The sequence below is a fragment of the Cebidichthys violaceus genome, unplaced genomic scaffold, assembly GCF_023349555.1.
Source record: "Cebidichthys violaceus isolate CVI_PGR_0920_01 unplaced genomic scaffold, fCebVio1.0.p SCAF_3, whole genome shotgun sequence".
Classification (NCBI taxonomy): Eukaryota; Metazoa; Chordata; class Actinopteri; order Perciformes; family Stichaeidae; genus Cebidichthys; species Cebidichthys violaceus.
In genome coordinates this window covers 6,972,089-6,997,143 of record NW_027176483.1, presented here as the reverse complement: position 1 = coordinate 6,997,143, position 25,055 = coordinate 6,972,089, and the positions used below count along the sequence as shown (strand labels likewise).

The following is a 25,055-nucleotide window of genomic DNA, read 5'->3' as shown; positions in this document are numbered from 1 at the left end:
TATTTCATCCACATATCAAAAGTCATAATTGTTAATCAAAGGTAGTAATAAAAACGGCAGAAATAATGGAAATGCAGTTCACTTTATTAGGGCCAAATGATTTATACACCACACAGCGCTCCACACACATGTTCATCTTTTAGCCCATGTTTCAGCTAATGAGTGCTTCCTGCTCTCAGAGCTTTTAGCATCAAATGAAGGAGCGTGTTTTCATAGAGTTGAGTGAAGAAAAATAGAGCGTGTCTACTGCTCTGAGCACTGTTCTCCCTTTCATTGCCACAGCTGTGTCAACATGACAGATGTGCAGAGCCAGACAGTGTGTATGTATATATGTGTGTGTGTGTGTGTGTGTGTGTGTGTGTGTGTGTGTGTGTGTGTGTGTGTGTGTGTGTGTGTGTGTGTGTGTGTGTATGTGTGTGTGTAGTCGAGAAAAGGGAGAGGCAACATGAAGGTGAACGCATCTCTCAAAAGGTTACAAAGAGGGACGTCTATGTGTCAACAAAGCTGGACACCTCACCACAATTACGGACCCAGTTATTAATCTGAGGAAGATTCCTATCCCGGCTGTCTTAGAAGCTGCCGTGTGGTCGATGGCTGCCATGCCATCAAGCCAGTAATTTGGCTGACAGGTGTTGTTTTTTTTTACATCGTCTAAACTTTGTAAAAGTTTGTAAAAGACAAACTGTGCCTGTGGAGCGGCCGGTGAGGCTGCCCTCATTAAGACTCTGCTCCCCAGAGATGACGTGCAGCCTTTGACTGCCCAGGAGGAGAATAGCAGGAGGAGTGAAGGTGGTTAATGCAGGAGTGGAAAGCCCTGCGCTTGCTTTTCTGCCTCCTGGCTAAGAGTTTGATGTCCATCGTAGTGCATACTGATGCCTTTCAAGCACTTTTCCAAAACCCATTTTCTGTTTGACAGCATGTTCTCTGTGCTGCAAAAAAGGAGAAATACATACTGTACATGAATAAATTCAGAACCAATTATGAAATATTTGAAGTTTCATCAATCTTGCTTTTTTTACTAAACAATTATAGAGATATGTTCAGTTATAGACTTCAACCAACCCTGACTTGTTTTGTGAGGATGGCCTAGTTTTTGCCTTTGCTGTTGCTGATGGTGATGCGTGTGTTTCTGTGATGTGTTTTTTTTGCTTTTGGCGTGCGTCTGAAGGACATTCATTAAAGAATGGAACTACGGTGCTGCAAAATCATACCAAAGAACCATTATTCCGCTTTCAAAATCAGGATTTAAACGTATATTTTTCTATACGTATAGTATAGTTTTAGTATATACTGTACTGTGCAGAACATGTGTGTAATACATTTCTCTAATCGTAACAGCATCATACACAGGATGTTTTCGGGACAACCCTGGTATGTCATTTTAAATGAAATTTTGTGTCGGTGCTGTCTGTGTGTGTACATATAGTATACGCTAATTGGCCATTGTTCTTTTGTAGTTGTATGTGTGTGTGTGTGTGTGTGTGTGTGTGTGTGTGTGTGTGTGTGTGTGTTTTCTATGCATTTGCCTTCACAAATTGTTTAATCTGCAACTGAAATCAGCAAATGCTAAAATCCGGCAATTTTATTGGTCTTAAATTAAGGTTATGGTAAAGCCTCAAGAGAAAGCCAGTGAAATGTGTACTAAAGTGGTTAAACCGACGGCATGTTTGAGTGTGTGTGCTTGCACTCAGTAAATGACGCCTTGCTGTGAATGGGCTCATTCAGGATTCTGAGGCGATCTTTACTAGGTCACCCTGCAGAAGACTGAGAGAGAGAGAGCCTGCCATGTTTAGCGCTGCTGTGCCAAGCTGCTGCACAGCACCGAACAGATGGAGGCACCACAAGGGCACAGACCACTGGGAATCCCAGAGAAAGAGCAAAGACGAGACAGATTAAAGAAAGAGACTGAGAGAACGAGACAAAAGAGACTTACGGAGAGAATAAGAAGCAGAGAGGCAGAATCCCTGTGATGAAATATATCTGTGCAATGCAATACTGACATTGTATCTAATAATGTTACCATGAGGGGCATCGTTGGCACAGCTGCCAGACAATATCTTCTCTTCAGTGATTACTGTGTTGATTCTCTTTTGGTGCCAGATGAAATATTTTTCTTTGTTCTATCAGCTGCATCATTTGTTTTTATCTTCATCTAGATGATCAATTTGACTGCAGACGAAGCAAATAAGCATTAATCTTATCTCCCAGGTGGGAGTACTTTAGGAACCAACACAATTACAGCCATGTTTTTTTCATTCCTGTGGTTAGGTATGCCTGAGGATTTTATTAATTTTTAGAAAAAGGAAAATGTTCCTGTGTGTGTGTGCAGCGTCTGAGGCGGAGTCTCCACCCTGGTCTTCTGAGGAGGATCTCTTCCACGTGGACCACCACCACCTCTGCCACAGGCCTGCCCACCATTGAGCCTGGGCCCGTACGAAGGGACCGCAGCGCCAGTATCAAACCCCACCACGAAGCACTCACCTGCAGGTACCTGAGCTACAGTTGAACAACTGATGTTTCATTCTTCTCTCAGCATCCTATCCTCGGAAACTTACTTTTTCTTGTGCTCCAGTTGCAGCTTTAGCAAATGCAGTCTAATTTTTACATTACTTTTTGCCTGCCGTATTATTTTTTCCTCCCCAGAGGGAGCTACATGGAAAAAAAGAAAAAAGAATTTTGTATTTCAGTACACTAATTAGGTCCTACTGTGCAACATTCTACCATAGTTATACACAACTATGGTGCAAATGCTTTAAGGAGGACTCCTACAATCGCTAGCACAGTATGACACATCACTCTCAGGGTTTAGAGGTTTATTCCCAGCAGTGTGGCTGTAGTTATACCAAAGACAGCTTGAGTGAACAGTAATGGCGCAGCAGTTCGGAAGAGGATGTGTGTGCATGGGAGCCAGAATGGAAATATGCCCCACAGGCGAACGCATTAACCTGAATAACTAAGACACACAAAAACTCTCTGCACGCTGTGCTGAAGATAGCACGAGACTCAGGCTACACAGAAGTATCTGACATGTCTTATGCTCATGCTCAGGATCATAGTGTGTTATTGTAGATCATAGTCTATAACTCCCATAGTTGTAATACATTCTAATCACTTGTGTAATGCATTACAATGTGATTATCAGTTACTTTAAGTGGTGACTGTGTTTTCAAGTAAAGTAACAATTAATTTGAATATATATGCTGTATATATATATATATATATATATATTTACATTTTTATATATATATATATATATATATATATATATATATATATATATACAAAATGTAGGAGAAAAAAAATAAATATATATATATATATATATATATATATATATATATATATATATATATATAAAACATGTTGTTGTGGGGTATAGAGAAGGTTGCAGGATATGTGTAAGTACTGATGAGCGTTTGTGTGCATTCATGGGTTTGTGTGTGCATGAAAGCATGTATTTTTGTGCTGGGGTTTATGCTTGGCTGCATTTTGTTTTGCGTAAGCTGTTGAGAAAATCTGGCCCTCTTGTTCCATTGTGTTCAGACAGGACTAATACAGATGCAGTGAATCAGTAGAAATGTCAAGACACAACAGACCCATATTGTTGAAAACACAAATAACAACAAAGAATAATTTCATATTTAACTAGAAAATCACATTGATGCATTGAAACTAGAATAAACACAATTTGTTAGAGTAGTTTTGATTACTAAGTAAAACATTTCAGCATAATTTACTGTGATCAGTGCAGAGATTGCATTCCTGACAATTACTTTGTGATTACTGTGACGTTATGTTTGGATTATCTTAGAACAGCTCATGTTTTTTATGAATTTCAAAAGGGGCAGAACGTTGGAGATTCAACTTGAAAATGTTCAGCTGTGCATGTTCGTGTGTACTTGAATATGAGTTATCGTGCACACAATGTTTTTATGATGTGGATGCACAAGCAGCACCAGACAGCACATGCTCCCTGTCTTTAAAATATTAAGTATCTCTCAACAAGAAAGAGTCTCTTCGTTTTTCATCTACCTTATTCAGTTTCTCCCTTGTGGAGTTAGTGTCACAGGCATGAAAGTCCTCGGATGAAGATCAGCGTTAGTCTACAGACGCTGCCAAGCAGCGCCACAGATGCTTGTCATGTGCCGAATACTGGGACAGTTAGTACATGGTGTAGGTTTGTGTATATGTGTGTATGTGTTGTTGTAGTTAGTTTGTTTGATTTTCAAATGTTGCAAAAGAACTTTTGTCAGATCTCTAATCTGAAGCTGGAGCTCAATTATTAATGGGAAAAGAACTTCAGAAAGCCACGTCTGATGCCTGACTCAAAGACCTGACTCAAAGACACTCTGAGCAGCCTGCTTGGATTCAAACAACACAGTTTCAGCTGATGATAACCTTTGTGTTGTTTGGTTGCATTTGCTTGGAAGTGTATGTGCAGACATACAGAACAACAATTGATTTTGTTTCTTGCTTACTGTATTCAAGGCTAGTTTTAGGACATATTTAATTCTAATAAATGAAGATTTATACATAATAAAACTTGTTAATTTCAGACAGAATACATCTCACTAGCTTATTTTTCACTACAATTTATGTCTGCAACTTCATATTTAAATCAGCTCGCTCACCTACATACTGGACCAGTTAGTGAACCTTTAGATAAAAACTAACTCACTGCTGTAAAATGAGGCATGACTCTGCGACTGCATGGCCTATTTTCCACCTCAGATTAATTGAGAAATTATTTTTGGGCGGGTAGTTTTGCAGGAATTTGATGTTTCCAGAAGAGTTTCCATGCTTTTTTTAGTTTGGAAAATTAGAAGTAAAAACCAATCACAGGGCAGCAGGTGATCATTTTATCCAATCAGGATAAGGAGGATATTGGCTCAATGCACTATTAACTATTGTTTGTATAGCTTACATATACACTCTACAAATCACTTAAAGTGATGTCTGTCTTAAGTTAATTCATCCAGTTGAAGAGGCCAGCCTACCATTAGTTATGTATTGAAAAGTATTTTTTGTTGTGAGGAGATTATGGCTGCACTGTAAAACTGAACTGGTCCCGTTAAAACATGTGGCTCCTGTCTTCAAAGGTGATTGTTTAAGCCGAGCTGTCTGGAGAAACATGCTAACTAGTCAGACAATCTTTGCAGCTCATGGTACATGTAGAACATGTAGTACACACAGTACTTGCTCAGTTTATGATTTTTACCTGACAGTCATGTAGTGTTAGATTAAAATATTGGGTGCAGTTATATTTCTGGCTTTTTACCTTATTGGCAGTACAGTACTTACATACAGTAGAAGGTCCTCTTTCTAAATGTTCCCTGCAAACTTAGTACATTCTTTGCTGACCATGATAAAACACATCACTTGCAGATTCTGTGGATTCAGCTGAGATTATTTAACATCTCTCAACACTCTGCAGACAGCTTTCCAGACACGTTTCTCTGTATTCAACTTACCAGAACGTATTCTTTGAATTGCAGAAATGCTTTATAGAGCTCATGGTGACGTGTGGCATCCTCATAATAAAAACTTGTACTAATGATACAGCACTTTTACTAAGACTCACCTACCAACTCACTCTTAAGATCTGTGTTTTAAATTATTTATCAATATCTGTTACTGAACAATTAAATCTAAAGTTAAAATATATCAAGAAAACTTTCAACAAGGTTACAAACTTTTAAAATAGCTTCAGTCAGGGAGGAGTCTTCAGTACACATTCTGTATCTGTGGACAACATAACTGTCACATTGTGTATCTGCTGGTTAATAAAAAGCTAGTGGTTTGTTTGTTTTTTATTCATAAACAATCAATACATAACACACTTTTACAAATATTTACAGACACAACAAAAAGGTGGAACATGGAGATGCAGAGGCAAAAATTGCATATTACACATACAAGGTGTCATGCAAACAATTGAGACCTTAATGTTAAATTACTGTAATAGAATAAATTAATTAATAGAAAAACTGATATAAAAGTCTACCTCTGTTGACTACAGTATATCCAAACCTTCAGCTCAAAATTGTATTGTTTACTGCGCTTAGTAAAGGAATGCTATGCCCACTGTTTTGTCTTGTGTCTTGAGCCCTCCAAAGATTTGCATCTGTCAGTGACCTGTTTGGGTCTGTTTGCACATTGACAGTGTGATACTTGAACAAGTTCTGTAAATGTAAGCACACTGAGCAGCTTCTGTACACAAAGCCCTGTCGCCTGGTCTTAAAGCTCAGCCTAGCCCAGCAGCAGGCCCCAGCTATGGCCACTTATGGTGGTGTGAGTATAAACAAACACCTGGGCCTCTCCCCAGTCACCGCAACCTCTCAATTAACACACACACACGCACACACACACACACGCGCTTAGACACACTTTCACAGCTGCTTCTTTTGGCAGGGGTTATACAGACACAATTGGAGAGAACAGAGAGTCTCTGGGTTTAGTTTACTGCAGCTGAGAGGACTCTCTTCGGAGCAACACTTCATTTGCATTTTGTTTTAGGCATTTGGCTCTTTTCCAGATGCTTAAAATTAAAAAGAGAGCTGGTTAAGGCTTCCGTGACGAACTTAAACAGGGCCAGTGCCTTCCGACAACCACTTGCCGTTTTTGGGGTTAAAACTGTGATGGTTCGATGAGCAATCGGCAACCTGCCAACACATCATCTCTTAAGTGGGCTTTAACACAACAATCACAAGTTTTGGGAAGTACTAGGGAGTGTTTTCTGTAATTTATGTACTTTAACCTGTATTTGTTATGCTTATCGAGACCTGGCCAAGACGCAGTGACATCTAAATGTATTCACAGATCAAACAAACCATCAATAATCATTTATGATATGTAATGGGTCCCATCAGAAAAGTGAGAAGCAGAAATTGTTGGGTGAAGGGAGAGAGAACACATGGAGGGGAGAAAATGAGCACATGGCTTCAATTGTCTTCTCTCTGCTCCATCATCAAATCTGTACAATCTTAATTAGGACATTAGGCTTCTTTTTTTCTCCCTCCTTTTTCCATCATGTCAGCTTTCAGTGACGTACGTTGTTAAGATGGAATAACACCAACTTCAAAGCTACAATATCGCCTTTTTTATCACACAGACCCAGTAAAAAGGGGCGATTGAATACCTTCCATTTCCCTGAGCTCCGGCCTCTGTGCTGTTATCTTCTTCACGTCATCTGGCTTGAGACTAGGTAGATTACTGGAAGCAGAAATAATGGCTGCTGTGTTTATCCTGGCTTGGACACTGTCCGTTTGGGCTGTGAACCAAAGGTAATCTGTCAACCTGCTGTGAGTGGTTGAGTATAAAATCTTGGAGTAAACTGCAGCGGATAGGGGAGCGGGCAGAGGCCAATTGGAGCTTATTGCATGACTCGAAACTATTCAGATAAGCAACATGGAAAATGCAGACAATGTTGCAATTCATACAGTATTTCCTATTGCAGGATAATTAACTTGATGAAGGTTTATTCTGGAGAATACCAAGGTGCTTTTGTATGAGAACAGAAGTCATTTTCTACTTCAGAGAAAAACGTAACTGTCGACAATTCACATTGGCTGTATTAACATTTGTTAAAATGATGTGTGAGGCAAGAAACCAATTTTGACCTTTGACCTTTGCATTCTTAGTCTTGTGTGTCCTACAGATAATGTTTGTATTCTGCAAATTTTCTTCAACACAAAAAAGCACGTTTTGAATAAAAAAGTGAATTACGTTTTATATCATTATAATGAGGAAATGTTTCATTTACTTAATAGAATTATCTGCAAAAAGATTACAACGAACTTATCTAGAGCTGAGAAGATCAATTCATTTTTCGATCGACAGAAAAGTCATTCACAAATATTTTCATGCCAGATATCAACTCTATAATGCTTCTCAAGGTGAATATTTGCTGTAAATAATAGTGGATGTAAGCATTTTGGTTCTGTTGGTATGTTGTACGCACAATGAAGCAATTTGAAAATGTCTTCTTAAACTTTGGGAAATTGCATTTTTTCCACTATTTACTAGTTTCTATTTTATAGACCAAACAATAAATCGATTAATTAAAGAAATAATTATCAGATTAATTTATAATACAATAAAATGTCAGGTAGTTGCAGCCCTAATTGTATCTGCAAAACATTGATTAACAAAGTTTTTAATTTGTTAAATTCGGTAACAACTTGTAGCAACAACATCATAATTAATGTTTGTTGGTTGCACTGACGGCACTTTGTTAAGGTTGGAGATTGTTGTTGTTGGTTAAAGAATGAAAAACTCCACACTGACTTGTGACATGTTTTTCTTTTTTTCAATATCTGACCAAAATGTCAATCTTTTTGTTGTCTAATTCTAACCACACAACAGGATGAAGGTTGTTTTTTTGACCGAACAAACATATTTGCAGACACCAGTTACATTCTTCCCAAAGTTATCAGGCCAAAGAAATTATTTTCTTTGAGAGACGGTTGAAACATAAACAAAGGATAAGTGTATTTTGTCTTGGTACTGTAGGTACATCTCACTGGGACAGTTAAATTACTGTAACTACAGTGCTAACCACTGTAACTACTCTTAAGAAGATTTTCTGCGATAAAAGCAGAGTCACTCGATACGTGAGTGACAGATTCCTCGAGTGAAGGCGGCCGGCTTTCTTATTTACATTCAGTGCCGAAGGCTCAATGTCAGTAGCTGAGGTTATTCTGCTGCATTAGCAGAATAGGAAGAGTGTCTGCCAGTTCTTCAACTTTCATTAAAAGTAAACCTTTTAAGCCAAGCGCTGCTGCCTGCCCAGACCCCCCTGACAATAATGTACTAACTGTTCGCCCGCCAAACTATCAAACTATTTTATATTCCACACCTGCTAGGCATTACATACAGTGGTCCAACCTGGCCATGCAAACACAACAGAACTGCCTTTGTTGGGGCCTCATAGCCATTAAGCAGGGTGGGTACTGCTCAAAAGTGTTCAAGAAACAATTTATCAGAAGGAGATAGACACACTACGGGACTTTGTGCTCCCTGTGACACCATGCTCTAACGGCAGGCATTTCCTGCCCCGAAAAGGCAGGTTTTACAACATTTAGAGAGAGGTATTTTAATTGGAAACACCTACATGTACAGCTTGACAGTGGCCTCAGTGGAGAAACCTGGAGAAGCTGTTGAGAGCAGCTCGGGAGGCTAACACTGATTTGTCATAAAGCTCAAAGAGCTCAATTTCTTATGATTTATTTATTACAGCGCCAGTACCAGCAACTGTTTCAAATTGGTTTGGTTGTTTATTCTCATTGCATTGTGTTAATGTGTGCATCCATTAAGTTCATTAATGAGTATTCTTCTTGAAGCATCTGTACAACGTCTGCTTCATGTGGGGATAGCACAGTAGGAATCCCATTAAAAAATGTTTCTTGACAACTTCTGCCAACCGGTTAGACATCAAAGACAGATGTAGTGAATGGCGTTATTCCCAATTCTTTGGCGTAGCTACAGACAGCGAAGGCTTGCACATTTTGCTCTCTACAAACAAACACACATGTACCAGTCTGCATTTGTCCCCCAATGTTTTTTATTTTAACATTTTCTGTTTATTTGGGTTTTTAATCATCTGTTCTGAATTTTATCTCATCCTACAAAAACTACATTACTTATTCTAGCATTTGATTTGCAGATGTTTTAATACACATTTGGATGCAATATGTCTTAAAAGAAGATAAATTTGACCCAGAAAATGTTTTGTTTTTTTACATTTAGCAGTCTTTCAGTGTGTAGTTTCATAGCATTGAGGTTCAACATGTTCTTCTTTAAAGATCATTCAAATTGATTCATTCTGACATATATATGCAGTAGTCGGAGATGCAACACAGCACCAGCTACAAATACCACAGAATTACAACAGGGAACGTCAAATATAACATTTCCCTTTAATGCATTTTATCTCTAACCTGTTAAACACCTCTTGTCTACAGCTGTGGGAGACCATACATCAGACTGAGCCATGGGGAGGGTTCTATAGACAAGGGAGACAGGATACCACGGTCAGGTATGCTCTCAGTCTTCTTCCCTCCTATCACTACCTCCACTACCTCCCATCAGCAAAGTAGGCACATATACTTTATCTCTTCTCAGACTGCCTGCCCATTACAATGTGCTGGTATAGGAGTCAAATATATACGGTAGATATATTAAAATAAATAAAAAATATATGTTCCAAAACCCTCAAAATGAAATTCCATCCCAAGTATTACTTTTGTTGTTACAGGAAAAATATAAATAATTCCAATGTATTTTGTGTCTGTTTATTTTAATTGTTGGTTTTCCATACCTAACTGGACTAACCTAGATGTCGTAATGTCAAATTAATTTAATTTCAAGATAATAATCATTTAAAGGTGACCATTCGATTTTGGTTTCAATCCATTAGTCACAAGGCATCAGTTTGAAATCCAGTGCTGAAAAAAACTGTTTTTCCGATGATACGAAGTCAGATTCTGTATAAAGTACTTCTGCCATCGGACACACTATAAGACATGTTTTGAGTCAGAGGCATGGTAGCAATCAGTGAGACGTGTTGTGAACAAGAGCACCCAGCATCTCTGGGAGTGTGACAATTGCAGAAAATAACCAGCTATAACAAAGTGGGATTATAGGAAGGGGATTTACCACAGAAGTAAATTCAACACCCCTCAAAAAGCCGGATGATATGCATCAGTTTATCAGTTTCCTCTAGGCCGCAGTGTGACATCTCTTTGTTTTTGTCTTTTACTAGCGGAGGACCAAGTGGTGGCGTCATCAGACTATGACAGCACCCACGAAGCCAACCACAGTGACAGCAGTGATGTAGCACACACAGAGGAGGACACAGAGGAAGGAAAAAACCCTGCCCAGAATGTCATCCTCCACCCACTAATACCTCCTGAGGTAAGGCGAGGCAGACCGACTGCTCTTACAGAACTCTGTTAATAAGACACAACAAACCTGCAATCGCACTCGTCATATCGGGACATGCATTATTAACATTGTATCTATTTGTCTCAATGCTTTTCATCACTTGTCACAGGACAAACCAATTCTGGCTCCAGAGCCGTTAGTTATGGAGGACTTAGAGCCTTTGATGAGTCAGCTAAATAATTGGAACTTCCCCATCTTCAGTTTGATGGAGAAGACAAATGGGAAATGTGGACGGATCCTCAGTCAGGTGAGCACATCTGAGAACACCAACGATTAAGGTCAGAGGTCAGCCAGAGTGTCAATAAAACTATTGATTATTTGCATCATGATGGAGAAATTTCCAGCAATAAAATGCTTGAAAGTATTAAAAACTGCTGAGTAACATTATGTTTTTTAGCATTTAGAAATGGACAGACTAGCGTGTAATTGCAGAGAAGATTATACCGCTCTTAAATGTGATGTGATGGTTATCCGAGCCTTGTGATGTTCACAGGCTCTCTTTTTGTCTTTCAGGTCTCCTACAGGCTCTTTGAAGACACTGGCCTGTTTGAGACCTTCAAGATCCCTGTAAATGAATTCATGAACTACTTCCATGCCCTTGAGAATGGTTACAGAGACATACCATGTAAGCTTGAACAACTCTCTCCTCATGTTTCTGAGTTTTCTTCAGTTTTCTTATAGTCTTGTTTGCAGCTGTAACAATGAAACCAGCCACTAGAGGGACATGTTATACCGTCATATATGACTGTTTGCAGCCTTTATGTTGTGACGAGAAACATAAGCAGCCTAACAGTGCGCCCTGGTGGGGAAGATCTGACAGACTTTGTATTTTCTGACCCAGATCACAACCGGGTCCACGCCACAGATGTGCTTCATGCGGTCTGGTACCTCACCACGCAGGCTGTGCCTGGTCTGCCCAGCCTCATTACTGACCACGGCTCTGCCAGTGACTCAGGTGAGTCCGTTAGTACATGCATGCAGACATTTGCATGTCCTGGTGGGAGTGGTGGTGTGTATGTGAATCCATAATCAATAAAAGTGTGTTAGAAGTTGTCACATTAAGAACATATGAGCTCTGCATACCTTTTTGTCGAGTTTTCTAACTTTTAATAAGCCATGTATTATCATAAAGACTGTCTATATGTAGGCCAGACTTTTTTATTTATTTTTTACCATCTGCCTGCAGCTTCACTGTGAGCCATCTCATTAATGTCGGAGCATCAAACCTGCAGGAGTGTGTGTTCTTATCCTACTCAGTTTGTCTTATCTTACTCAGGCTTTTGGCACTTACAGTTACGTACCAAACACTATTTGAAGTCTAGAACTCCATGAAATTGCAGGCAGATTAGAGTTCCCTCTCACCCATATTTCCATAACCTCATTTGTATGCCTTACTAGGGCCATCCCTTTGATCCACATATAAGTGGATTTGAATGTTCAAGTGTGTGTTACTGCATGTGTGTGTGTGTGTGTGTGTGTGTGTGTGTGTGCGTGTGTTTGTGCTCCAGAGTGTGTGTGTATTTAGGAATGCGCACATGAAAGTACATTGTGTGTTTGTGTATATTCTGCCACCCTGTTCTTCAACCTCCTCTCTTTGTCTGGTCCCCTGCGGCTAGACTCCGACAGTGGAATAACACACAGTCATATGGGCTTCCTGGTTTCAAAGACCTACACTGTGTCAGAAGATGGTTACGGCTGCCTGTCAGGCCTCATACCTGCTCTGGAGCTCATGGCCCTTTATGTGGCCGCTGCAATGCACGACTACGACCACCCTGGGCGGACCAATGCTTTCCTCGTGGCCACCAGTGCCCCACAGGTACTCGTGCTATTCAGCCAAGAGAATGGCATCTGATTTCGAGCAAAGTCAGTAGAAGTCTAATCGCTTAATTTACTGTTATACACTCAGTTTTTCTTTGTAATCAACACGTTGATCATTTCATTGCCAATTTTCTTCCACTTTGTCTAATTCACTGCCAAACTGCACTGGCAAACCTGATGCAAATCATCAATCTTTTCAGCATAATCAGACAATCACCAGTTACAGTAGCTTCCTGTGACTTTTAGAAATTGACAAGCAATTAGGAGGAAATTGTCAGTGTTGGATTTGTAAAGTTCTGTTGAGATTTGCAGAGTATTTTCTGTCTAGACATGTGTCCTAAATGTAGGTAAACATGCCGTCACAATACTGAAAGATTGCTTATTTATCAGAAGGTAGCAGTGTAGTGCAGTGGCTCTATTCCTCTTGACAATACTCACACACTAGAAACATTTTAATCATCTACATCATCCACTCTCTTAAGTATTGTATATGCAGGACTGCTGGATTCACATAGAATAATTTCTGTACTTGTTCATGTAAATGTAAAGTGTTTGTGTGTTTGCAGGCAGTGCTTTACAATGATCGATCCGTTCTGGAAAACCACCACGCTGCCTCCGCCTGGAACCTCTTCATGTCGCAGCCGGAGTACAACTTCCTCGTCAACCTGAACCACGGGGAGTTCAAGCGTTTTCGTTTCCTGGTCATTGAGGCCATATTGGCCACTGATCTGAAGAAGCACTTTGACTTCCTAGCTGAGTTCAATGCCAAGGTAGTTCTACAATCAATTGTTTGACATTAAATGTTCAAATATGTGACTTTTAGATCTGAAGAGTTTATGAATGTAGTGATTAAATCCTATGAAAATGTTAAGTTGACAACATCATGAACTTAAAAACTTCTCAGATTGTTCATTGACCTTTGATTTAAGTCATTTGGGGGGCGGGGGGGGATTATAGGTCAACTCTATGAATACCTTTCCTCACATAGTAAAATGTTTACGTTGTTTTTGGAAACTAGGCTGAATGATGAATTTTCGGGACAAACCTTTAAATTGTAGCCGTATTATTCAGTTATATGAGTCCAAAGTATGAGAGGTGCTTGTCTCATACATTCATACCTCAGCTCTTTTAATATTGAAAAAAAAAGATTTATTGAAAGAGAAATGTCCAGTGGTTTTCGAAGAACAGGTCTGTTTGTGTGGAACATTGCAGCACTTGGAGTATGTTCCGCTCAAGTTAACGACACAAAGCGCCCTGCAGCTTTTCAAGAACTGCAGACAGAATGTTGGCTTTGGATTTGAGGTTTTTCCAGTATTAGTACAGTGGTGGTGCTCGATGGCCAGGGCCTGTCAGCTAGCAATGAACTTGCTGGCTTGGCAGCAAAAGTAACAGCAGTGTATTTCACCCAGCTCTGCTCTTCCTTGAAGCAAATTAGCTTTCTGTGAAGTACCCATCAAGTTTCTCACTTGATCACTTCAGCTTCTTGAATTATTAGGTGAGAATGATAAGACTGCTGCTCCTTCTTCAGATCTGAAGCTCATAAAGCAAATCTAGAAATAACAAATTTATTCAAACAGTGTTGTTATCAATGCAAGCGTTAAGCTCATGTGTTTGAGAGCTATGGCGTCTGTAGAAAAAAGTTAATAATCAAAAAGTGCTTTGCAGTTCTCTAATTTAGTTTAGAGAACTGCAAATTTAGTTATATCTTACACAAACTATGAGTGGTCAAAATGTATTTAAAACATAGTAATGAAAACCTCCACTTTATCAGGAACAAGTCTCATAATGACTTATGTAACTCATAATAGAAGTGGGAGGTACAATTAAAATGCCTTAATACACCTTCGAGACATTAAAGTGAATACACAATCTTTGAACAACAGATTAATGGCATCACATTAACATAATATCCACATTTGAATATGTTAAATATTAAATGTCTGTGTGTCGATCCCCTAGGTGGGTGATGATCCATCCAGGGGTATTGATTGGTCTAATGAGAACGACAGGTTGCTGGTCTGCCAGATGTGCATTAAACTGGCTGACATCAACGGGCCTCTGAAGCACAAGGACCTGCATCTGCAATGGACCGAGGGCATCGTCAACGAGTTCTATGAACAGGTGTGTGAACTGTCTCCAATGGGAACTTAGACCTTGTTTGTATTTGTTTAAGTAAAGATCAATCATACCTTTGTTTGGATGAGTAAAATGTATTGGCGTCATTGTAATTTCTGAAGATGTAATTTTATCATTTAAAATTTTGGTTTTATAAATATTATAACATATATGTTATTCTGTCTTTAAATTAGCTCCAACCCAAGCTCCTCATCATTTAAGTTATGGCATGAAGAATGTCACACTTTAAAGATCTATTTTATTCTGAAAGCCTTTATGTTCAGTAAACAAGAAATCATTTCAGCAGCTTTAAATGTACCACAATATCAAGTTCTGGCAGCTGTAGTTTAGACCTATCGCATGACTTGAAACACAAACATACAACACAGACAGACAGTACAAGAATGAATGTGAAACTTGATAACAATGGGTGGATGTGCATGTTTGTATTGATGTACTTGTGAGGATCCTCATTGACAGAATTCCGTCACTATCCACACACCCTTACCTTGAAGGATACGTCTGATGTTGCTCCGTCTGTTTATTGGTGTCCATGAATGCCATTAATAACAGATCAGAATCTACAATGAGTTGATCCAACTAGCAAGTGTTGTCTGTGTTTCTATTAGTCTGATGTATCTGATGACTTTGTGCCATAGACCTCCATTGCTGACTAAATACTAAAACTCATACAGGCAATGAGTGTCACTATTGCACTATCATTACTATTAAGACGATGTCAAGTCGATCTCACATACAGTACGCTGTTCTGTTGCCTTGAATACTCACTAGGCCACCAAATGTGAATTAATCCATAGCTGAAAATAAACCCCAACAAATACACAATTTTCTCCTGTTTTAACAGGAGAACATTGTGTTTTACATTTGTTAAGAAATTATTTGCTATTTATTTTGAAATGAAAGTGCATTATGTAAGAAATTTAGGTATTTGTGATGTTTTTTGTTGTTGATTTTTAAGATTTACATTGTGTAGAAACAAATGGGCAGAACACATTTATAGTTTTGATCTTTTCATGGGATTTGTTTAACAAAAATAAAGAATAAAGACAACACATAGAAAATAAAGAAGCTGTATTTTAGAAACTAAAATACAGTCCTCCCCTCTTTATTTTTTCCTCTATGTAGACTTTGGACTCAAGCTTGATTGATTTCGCTCCCTTTAATTCATTTTTCATTAAATCTTTCGGACATATTATATTGAGATATATATGGCAGTGCTCCGCCTGAGAGCTGTTATTGTGTGAGGTGCTTTCATAATTCCATGGCAAGATTGATGCATCTGTTCAGTTATGTATTCTACCTTTGCATTTAGATGTTATTTACATAAGTAGAGACAAACAGTAGCGATAGTAAAGGACTCTTGTAGTTTGGGCTTTATTGTCAGTGTAATAAAATAATGTGTTGAATATACTTTCAGTGAACACCTTATTAGGTGCATTTGTACAATCTATTGCGATTCAACACAACAGTTCTGCCATAATTACCTTGAGTAATTTCAACTAAGTACAACACCACTACTAACTATGACTACAATGCTTAAACGTGTAATTCAATTAAATTCAATTAATTCAGGTTTACCTAATAAAGCGGCCACAGTGCTGCTTCAATCAACTGCATCTAATGCCATGCTCAGTGACCTTTGTTACAGTACAGTAAGCTCAAGCTCAGGCCCTTATGTACCCTGCTAGTTCAGATAGGTGACACAATCAGCTTGGTACAAGCCTCTCTGAGGTCTTTGGGGGCGGACTCACAGACCCTGGGGGCCTCGCAGAAGAAATGCTCTTCAGTGACAATAGTTTCAGGGCTGCTAGATGTGGTGACACAAGCCAGCTGCCCGGGCAACCGTCGTTCAGGTGGAGCAGAAGCCTGTGATTACACTGACCTCCTTGACAGTCCAACGACTTGAAAAAATAAAAAAGCGGCAAAGCAATACGACTTCTCCTCAATACAGAACACGTTCAGGCATGCATACAAAGCACACACGCCATCAAACACATACACAAATACTTTGTCATGGAGCACAAGAAAACATGTCGACAGAGCCTTGAGGATAAGATTTGTTCACCAGGCTGACAGAATCGCTGAAATTGATTATGATGTGTGAACTATGATCTGGGTGTCTTGAATCTGAAACGCAATGCTGGATGAGTCTCTGGGCTTACAGTGCCTTACACGTAACATATACCCAAAGTCCTACTCCCAAATATGAGCAGTCTTTGGATAGCTCCGTGAGAATACAGCTGACCACTGTATTCGTAACACTGTTTCTTAAACATATCTCATAGACATGAGATAGCTTTAACTTGCAATGCCTCTGAAATCTATCCATCTGTTTAGGACGTAGTAATGGTGGCAGCTGGATCTCAGAGCTCCTCCTCCTCTTCTTTTATGTACGCTCACCTGTCAAGAAATTCCAACAAGTTGCAGATCCATCTCAGATCCCTTCTTTTGATGACTTTCATTGTGCTTAACATGAAAAGCTCGCTGTTCTACGGGAACAAAAGCATGCTACTGTAAAGTGTATGGGATGACACTTGAGGTCAGTTTCCAAGGGAACCAGGAAACCTCTCTATAGCTGTTGTTTATTCCCATCCATACAGACGTCATAGACACATGCTGCTGCCCCACAGCCTTCCCACTATTTCCTATATTCTTTGGGCCTTTGTGTGAGTGACTTTCATGGATGCTTTTGACTCATTTACATACACAGCTTTAAAGGAGTCATAATATAATGATTTCTAGGTTCTTTCATTTTATAATTGGTTTCTACTAGAACATATTTACATTCAGCCTTTGTCTTAACCCGCACATATCAATCGCCCTGCTGGGCAACAGCTTGGGTCCATGTTAACTTCCTGTTACCTGATATCATTCACATACTCTGCAACCGTAAATAAACCGGGACACATTTACAATGTTTGCATTTAAAACTGTGAGATGGTCTACATATTGTCACATCAAATACAGAAATCCTGACGGCTCGTTTAAAGGCACAGTTTCTCGGCCTGTATGTATTTTTGCCATGGTTTAAGCTTTTCAATACTTTCACTGTATTTATATAGCAATTAGACCTGCTTTATAATATAAAAGACATATAAATCACACGTTTTACATTGTGGGACCTAAAGCTTCCCCCTTTTGTACCACCTTTATATGTTTTGAGAGCTGACAGTGCCTCAAATTATTTTCTTTGGTCTTAACTCTCTGATGCAGTTGGCACTGTACTGCACTGTTAAAACTACCATTCTTAATCTTATAGTGAAACAAATAATTCAATAGACATTGGATTGACATCTTTCCCACGTATGCATTTCAGCCTAAGTGGGGAATCATGCCATGTCTTGGCATTCATGAACTAATGTGGGCCATGCTTCATAGGGCGATGAGGAGTCCAGCCAGGGCCTCCCGATCAGCCCCTTCATGGACCGAGCGGCACCACAGTTGGCCAAACTCCAGGAATCATTCATCACACACATTGTGGGACCGCTGTGCAACTCCTACGACTCAGCCAGCCTCATTCCTGGAAGATGGGTGGAGCCCAACCCAGAGACAGAGGAGCCAGAGATCACTGAGAATGAGGAGGAAGAGGAGGATGAGGACACTGCAGAGGAAGACACGTCCACCAGCTCAGAAGCATCACGTAAGAACTTGTCTAAAATGAAACTATAAACCTGAAGTAGCAAGCATAAACTTGTAATCAGAGACATGTGAATTAGAACGCCTGCTTTTGCATGAAATTGCTTGTTATAGCCATGCATTCTCGTCAAAGGGATTTGATTAAACAATATGATATTCAGGACATTAAACAGTGGTTTCTCATGTGAACGATGGGAAATACATTGAGCAGATTTTTGTATCTTATAAAACATTGCAATATTAGATTACAAAGCCTCTGATCAGAATACTGTATGTTATTAATGCTAGTGAGAACTCATTAGAAAGCCAAAGTGAAGTGCAATTTTTAGTAAGCCTCTTGACCAGACTGGGAGTACATGTTGTAGTGTGTATTTGTACAACATATCAGTCCCCTCCAGTTTTAATAATTATATGAAATACAGAAACAGAGAAGAAAGACATCTTAAATGGCTGTACGAGTGGTGAGTGACACTGGTTGAGCTATTTGGAGCTGCTTTTGTGTTATGGTGCTAGAGGCGGTTGGTTTGCTTGCTGATGAATGACTGCATCTGTTAGTTACTTTATCATTCGGACAATGTGTAAAATCAGTTGAGAACATTTTTTTAATCACGCTATTTTTTTTCCAGAGAAAGGAACATCCAAGAACAGAAGGAAAGTCTTCTGCCAGATCACCCACCACCTGCTGGAGAACCACGAGATGTGGAAGAAGGTGATCGCAGAGGAGGCCCAGAAACAGGGCCAAGGAGCAGAATCTGTCCATTTAAACAATGTAGCCGAGCCAATCCTGGCTATTCACGAGGAGGAGGAGGAGCCAGGCAGCCGCGAGGAGCTAGTAGAAGGAGAGGATCCAGAGGAGGGGGTGGAGGAACCAGAGTGGCCCGTTTCTCCGCAGGAGGACTCTAAGCCTCCAGTGGAACTAGCGGAGGGGGACCCACAGTGAAACAGCCTATTGGAAATATGGCGCCAGTCAGGGCAAGGACGTGAAGAAGTATTTCTTGTTTTTTTATCCTATAAACTGACTCCTGTCTTTGCCAGCACTTCACTTTGACACAACACTGTAGATGTTTGGGAAATGTGTGCCTATACAGAAAAAAAAACAGGGTGGGAAAATTTGTGCTTTACACATTTTATCTGAATATCTGGTTTCACCAAACAGTTAAAGGAGCTTTCCATTTTGCAATACAGGATTATTTGTGTACTTTGGGATACAGACTCTTTTGCTACTGTCAAGAGAAGAGGAAAACTGCTTGCACAGACCTCAACCCAATGTGGTAACACAGGACTGCAGAAATTTGCTGCCAATTTATACATAATTATTTTCTGAATGCAATTATATATAGACATCACAGTTACTTGTACTTGTGTTTCAATTTTAGCAAGAGTTTTTGAGGTCTCACATGGGCCATAATATGTTTTCTTTTTCTATATATGGATTATAAAGGGAGTCAATCAAATGAGGAACATTGGCGTATCATTTATTCCTTCCAACTTCAGCCAAAATGAATCACTCACCCATAAGATTTAGCAAATGAAATCAAATGATAGCACTTTTTTGTCTTACCTTTGTTGCCAAATTAAGTACTTTATACAATTTGGTGTAGCCATATTACTTTATGGTTGGAGACTCGAGGCTCCTTACACTCTGTATTTGTGTGTGTGCGTGTGTCTGCTTGTTTAAATTAGTGCGCTCAAATGCACCATCCTTCTGCAGAGGACATAGATAGATTTAGCAGATTTATCCGTGCCATCGCTGGTCTCCAGCCCCAAGGTGAATATAGTGGTCATTACAGGGTTCACTGTTTCAAATGCAGTCCAGAGGCCTGCTCTGATGAGGCAACAAAGGGATGTTGGAAATTAATCTGTGCTGAATACAAAACCAAAATGGGAATATAGTGAACAGAACATACAGTAATAGTACCAAAGTGTTAAGGGACAAACAACTGCATTGTTAAAACACAAAGAACTAACTAAATATATTCAACAAAAGTCACTGAAATAAATGAGATGTAAAATCATACAAAGTTCTTTGAAGATGGCCATAGGTAGACTAACTAATACACTGTCATACGCGTTTTGTCTTTTTATTTGTTTTTTTCTTGCAATTTTTGACTCTCTGACTATGTATTTGGATTCAGTGTGCTGTATTATAGTCTTTATTTACTGGTTGTCATTATGTAAAAACCTGCAAATGATGCTGACCTTTAACCCTCAGGAAAAACTGAACTGTTGAAATTCAAAGTAAACATCTGTATCACCTGTGAGGACAGTAAGTTACAGTTACGGTTACAAATATGCAGGGATAGTAAGCTAGTTTTGAATATGTTCATAAAAGGCCAATAGCCTATATGCCACAACTCCTGCATCTAAACACAGTGCATCTTTCTGAATTCTTCTCCTGGCACCTCAGGGAGACATTTATTCTCCTCGAGTTAAAATTAACTCGAGTTAATCCAGACAGGACTCTAGAGTTCTTCTGGAAGTGTAAGTCCAATCTGATGAATGAAATTTGTTGCTGTGATAATACACAGGGAAGTCAAGGTTGATAAAAGTGTGTTGGTGCAAGACTGTGAGCTGCAACAATTCTCTGAGGCTAAATACTATAGCTGTCTGATGCCAGTAGAAAATATTGCTCTTAATGAAATGGATATACATTGCAGTAAAAGTTACATTTTCATCAATGGCCAAGATGACGGTGATGGCAGTAGTATGTTTTATTTAACTTCTACTCTTTGAAACATCAAGTTTGTCATTTGGATTTTCTCCCAATGTTCTGTCTCTTATACTTAGTCCTTGTGAATGTATCCCAACATTTGGCCCTAAAAGTTTGTGTCCCATCACTTTTTATGGTGGAAAATAATTGCATTCGTAGAACAATGTGATTATATTCAGAGATGATATTGTCTACCTATAATGCAAATCTTTGGGTCATTGTTTTCTTATTGCTTCACGATCACTGTGATAATAACAAAAAAAGGTAGTGAGCATAGTTGTATAGAGTATAGAGTTAGTTGTAGCAATCGTCACTCCAGACATTTAATTGATTAAATCAATGAAGCAAAGAGAAAGTGCACTCCAAGAGTTTCCAACAGACATTAAAAACATTGTTTCTAAAAACATGACTTGTAAATGTAACTTTACATGAAAACATTACTGACTTGAAGTCGCATGACATCCCTTACTTTCAACCAAGAAAAAAGCCATCAGGTAAACCAATTACATAACTAACTGCACAGTAGCTTGAGTAGGATGCAAAATGTCACTGAAGAATATCCCACTTTGCTTCAATAATTCACATTCACATAGAAAAAGTCTTTGAGATACCATGAGTAGATCTTGAGGTGAACACGTAAAGTGCTCTACACCGAGTTGGCAGGTCAACTTTCTGTCACATGCGAGTGCAGTGAGGCAATATGTTCTGATGACCTACATGTACATTTTAATCTCTTGTGCCCTGGTATCTCAGCTCTGTACCACATCTTTCCTCCACAATCTAATTTCTTTACACTGATCTATAAAAGGCTGCACAGAACACAAGTCAACCTGTAGACAGGCTATGATAGAGCTTTCCTGTGATGTAAATTGCAATGGGTGTAGATCTTCAGGCCCTTGTATCCTGCATTGACATGCTCTAATATCACCCAATGTTCCCAGCTATGGTGACTACATTCGTAATGGCCTGTTAACTGCTGCCCTGACCTCTCTGCTACAGTGTAAAGGAGAGGAGGACGAACTCAGGAACTGCAGCTTTTAGGCCAAACAAGCTGAATATAATTGGTTGACCCACTGATTAGAAAGGCATTAGACAGCAAATCAGATCAAACTTGAGGCAGCCACTGAATCAGACACTGAATGTGTTGACTCACTCATTGTATTTTATATACAAAATCCCTCCTGTTTTCTCTATGTTGCCTGCAACTCATTCCCAATGAGCTATATAATCATCATGACATCTACAATAAACACATTTTAATTAGCATTTTAAAAAACCTGATGCGGTAAAACAAATGGTCCAGAATTATAAATATATATAATTACATCAACTTAAACTCTTTAAACCTCCTGCTTTGTGAATGTATAAATAACTTATACAGTGTGTGTGTGTGTGTGTGTGTGTGTGTGTGTGTGTGTGTGTGTGTGTGTGTGTGTGTGTGTGTGTGAGAGAGAGAGAGAGAGAGAGAGAGAGAGCAAGATAATGTGTGTTTGTATCTGTGTTTGTTTGATTTCTTCCATTGGCCTCTCTAATGTGACTTTATTTGGCTAGCGTTTACTGTTGAGTAGAGGCCTACTCACGAGTAGAGGTGATGAAGTAATGAAGGGTAAAGTGATGCAGGAAGTAGTTCTTCAATTCTGCTCAGATGCTCAGATGAAATTGTTATTCACAAAAGGTCCTATAGCATATTTTTCCTTGTGCTTCCTCTTTGATCTGCCAAGTGCTCAGCGTACAGATCAGAGATCCTCACTGGCAACAGCAGTGGAGCATGCATCACACGTCTCTCATCTTTAACGGTGATGAGATTCTGTTCACTGTGTTAGTTTGTTGGGGGTCTCTCTCTTTCTTTTAGTGATGCATTTTGTCCCCTGTCACATCAGTCTGAAGTCAATACTTTTGAACTGATCCAGTATATCAGGTTTGACAGTGTATTTTTTGTGTCTTAGTTGGTTTTATTTCATTGTCATATACTTATTCACACATAAAGATTAATTGTAACCATGGGAAACAAACAAGCTTTACAATTATGTAAAACAAAATGAGATGAGTATTTTTATATAGTTGACACATGATTAAATAATTGTTTTCTTCTCACTAGTACCTTGCACTTATCACATGTACTAATACTTACACAAGGAAGAATATGTCCAAATACACAGTATTTGTGAAAGTAAAATAATTTTCTTGCAGGTTGACGCTCCATTTTGTACAATATACATATATGCTGTACAGTAGAGAAATTTTAAAACTACAAAAACTCTTTTAGATATACATTATTTATTTTTACCATTTTGTAATTTAGACACTATACTGTAGCTTCAATATTGCCAGACTTACTGGAAGTGCCTATATTGGTATTATGTATCATACAGTGAATATATTTGAAGATCATTAGAAGTTGTCACAAACTGAACCATGTGGATGTTGTAATGTGAATACATTGAATTACAAGACTATAATTTCTGTGGTATCCCCGTGTCTGTGTTGTTTTTATTTTCCATCTTTGATTTAAGTTTAGAAATGGCTCTATATTAAAATCGATAAGGTACATCATGAAATCATTCCCTTTGAAGATCTAGGTGTTGCGCTTCATCAAGAGCTAGATCTTTGTGCTAGAACACAGGTTAAGTCTAGAACCTATAGAGTCTTATCCATTTTCTAATCATTTTAATTTTAAAGTGTTATTCAAATGCTTTTCAGAAATATTTGGCTATGTTGAATTGGTCAGAAGCAGACGAAAGATACTCCACAAGTCCATCTCTGAGCACAGATGGAGTAAGTCAGTCCATTATTTTAATGAAGCAATATACAATATTCAGGATATTAGTATAGCAGCACACAACTATTATCTATGTAAAGATATAGTGGCGAAAAGTCTACCTGAGCATAAGTCGCTCTCCCTCTGCATGTGTGTTGTTTCCCAAGCTTCTCCTTGCTTTGCTGACAGAGCCCTGCCAGTGGCACATGCGTTTAGTGCATGTTAGTGCATGTGAGCGTGCCCCAATGGTTAGCTCATGGCCGCCACTCTGTACTGCTCTCATATGGAGGTTACGGCTGATAATGCTGTCCCATCTAACAGGGAGAGTACAGGGAGAGAGGAGGATGCTATACTTCCGTGGGAAGTATAGCATCCTCCTTCTGGTTCCCACTAAGGTAAACATTGTTCGCTCTGTCAGTACTTTTGCATTAGTTTTGCACTGTCAGCCACGAGCTGCCGGCTCAGACGTCGCCATGTTCAGAGCCGTTGAGAGGCAATTGAAATATTCCCAATCTTGTATTATGCTCTTTTAAAGTGGAGGCAATGAATAGAAGATGAAGATTTTACTTAAGATAAATTGCCTAAACAGTTGTGTGTATTATTCCCTCTTTATAGTGAAGCTTAACCAAGGACACACACATCCTTGTATGTTGACAGCATGTTGTTGCATATGGCAGTGGTGACGACCTCCAAGACAGGAAGTGACAGAGAGACAAAGATGTGGAAAGACCATTGAAAAAAAAAGGTAAGGATTATAGACTCATATATTATACATAAACATGAATAATAATAATAATAATAATAATAATAATAATATATGAATTGTTGAACTGCCTGTCCAGATGATGACATCATTTTTTTCTGTATTTATCAGATATATTTTTGAGTTCAAAACTTGCTAAAATTCACAATAGTAGGTGGAATTGATAAAACCCTACTGAAGACATCAAACAGTAATAAATAGTTTTATATAACTTATTAATTAATAGTGCAGCTATCTCCTCTCTTTGAGGATCTTCACTTTGAAGACATCCATGACCAGATTTTCTAAAT

At 38.9% G+C, this 25,055-nt stretch overlaps 1 protein-coding gene across 1 annotated transcript in view; it reads left to right on the top strand.

Moving 5' to 3' along the window:
- The window catches only part of LOC137881295 (cGMP-inhibited 3',5'-cyclic phosphodiesterase 3A-like), a 69,169-nt gene extending 45,455 nt beyond the window's left edge, over window positions 1-23,714 (top strand). Inside the window, exons 4-14 of the mRNA XM_068723178.1 lie at window positions 2,330-2,487; window positions 9,963-10,036; window positions 10,763-10,914; window positions 11,054-11,191; window positions 11,458-11,569; window positions 11,786-11,899; window positions 12,561-12,760; window positions 13,329-13,532; window positions 14,722-14,883; window positions 18,277-18,538; window positions 19,161-23,714. Coding sequence (XP_068579279.1) covers window positions 2,330-2,487; window positions 9,963-10,036; window positions 10,763-10,914; window positions 11,054-11,191; window positions 11,458-11,569; window positions 11,786-11,899; window positions 12,561-12,760; window positions 13,329-13,532; window positions 14,722-14,883; window positions 18,277-18,538; window positions 19,161-19,474 — 1,890 coding nt within the window. The 3' untranslated portion in view covers window positions 19,475-23,714. The remainder of the gene's footprint in view (window positions 1-2,329; window positions 2,488-9,962; window positions 10,037-10,762; window positions 10,915-11,053; window positions 11,192-11,457; window positions 11,570-11,785; window positions 11,900-12,560; window positions 12,761-13,328; window positions 13,533-14,721; window positions 14,884-18,276; window positions 18,539-19,160) is intronic.
- The last annotated feature ends 1,341 nt before the right edge of the window (window positions 23,715-25,055 follow it).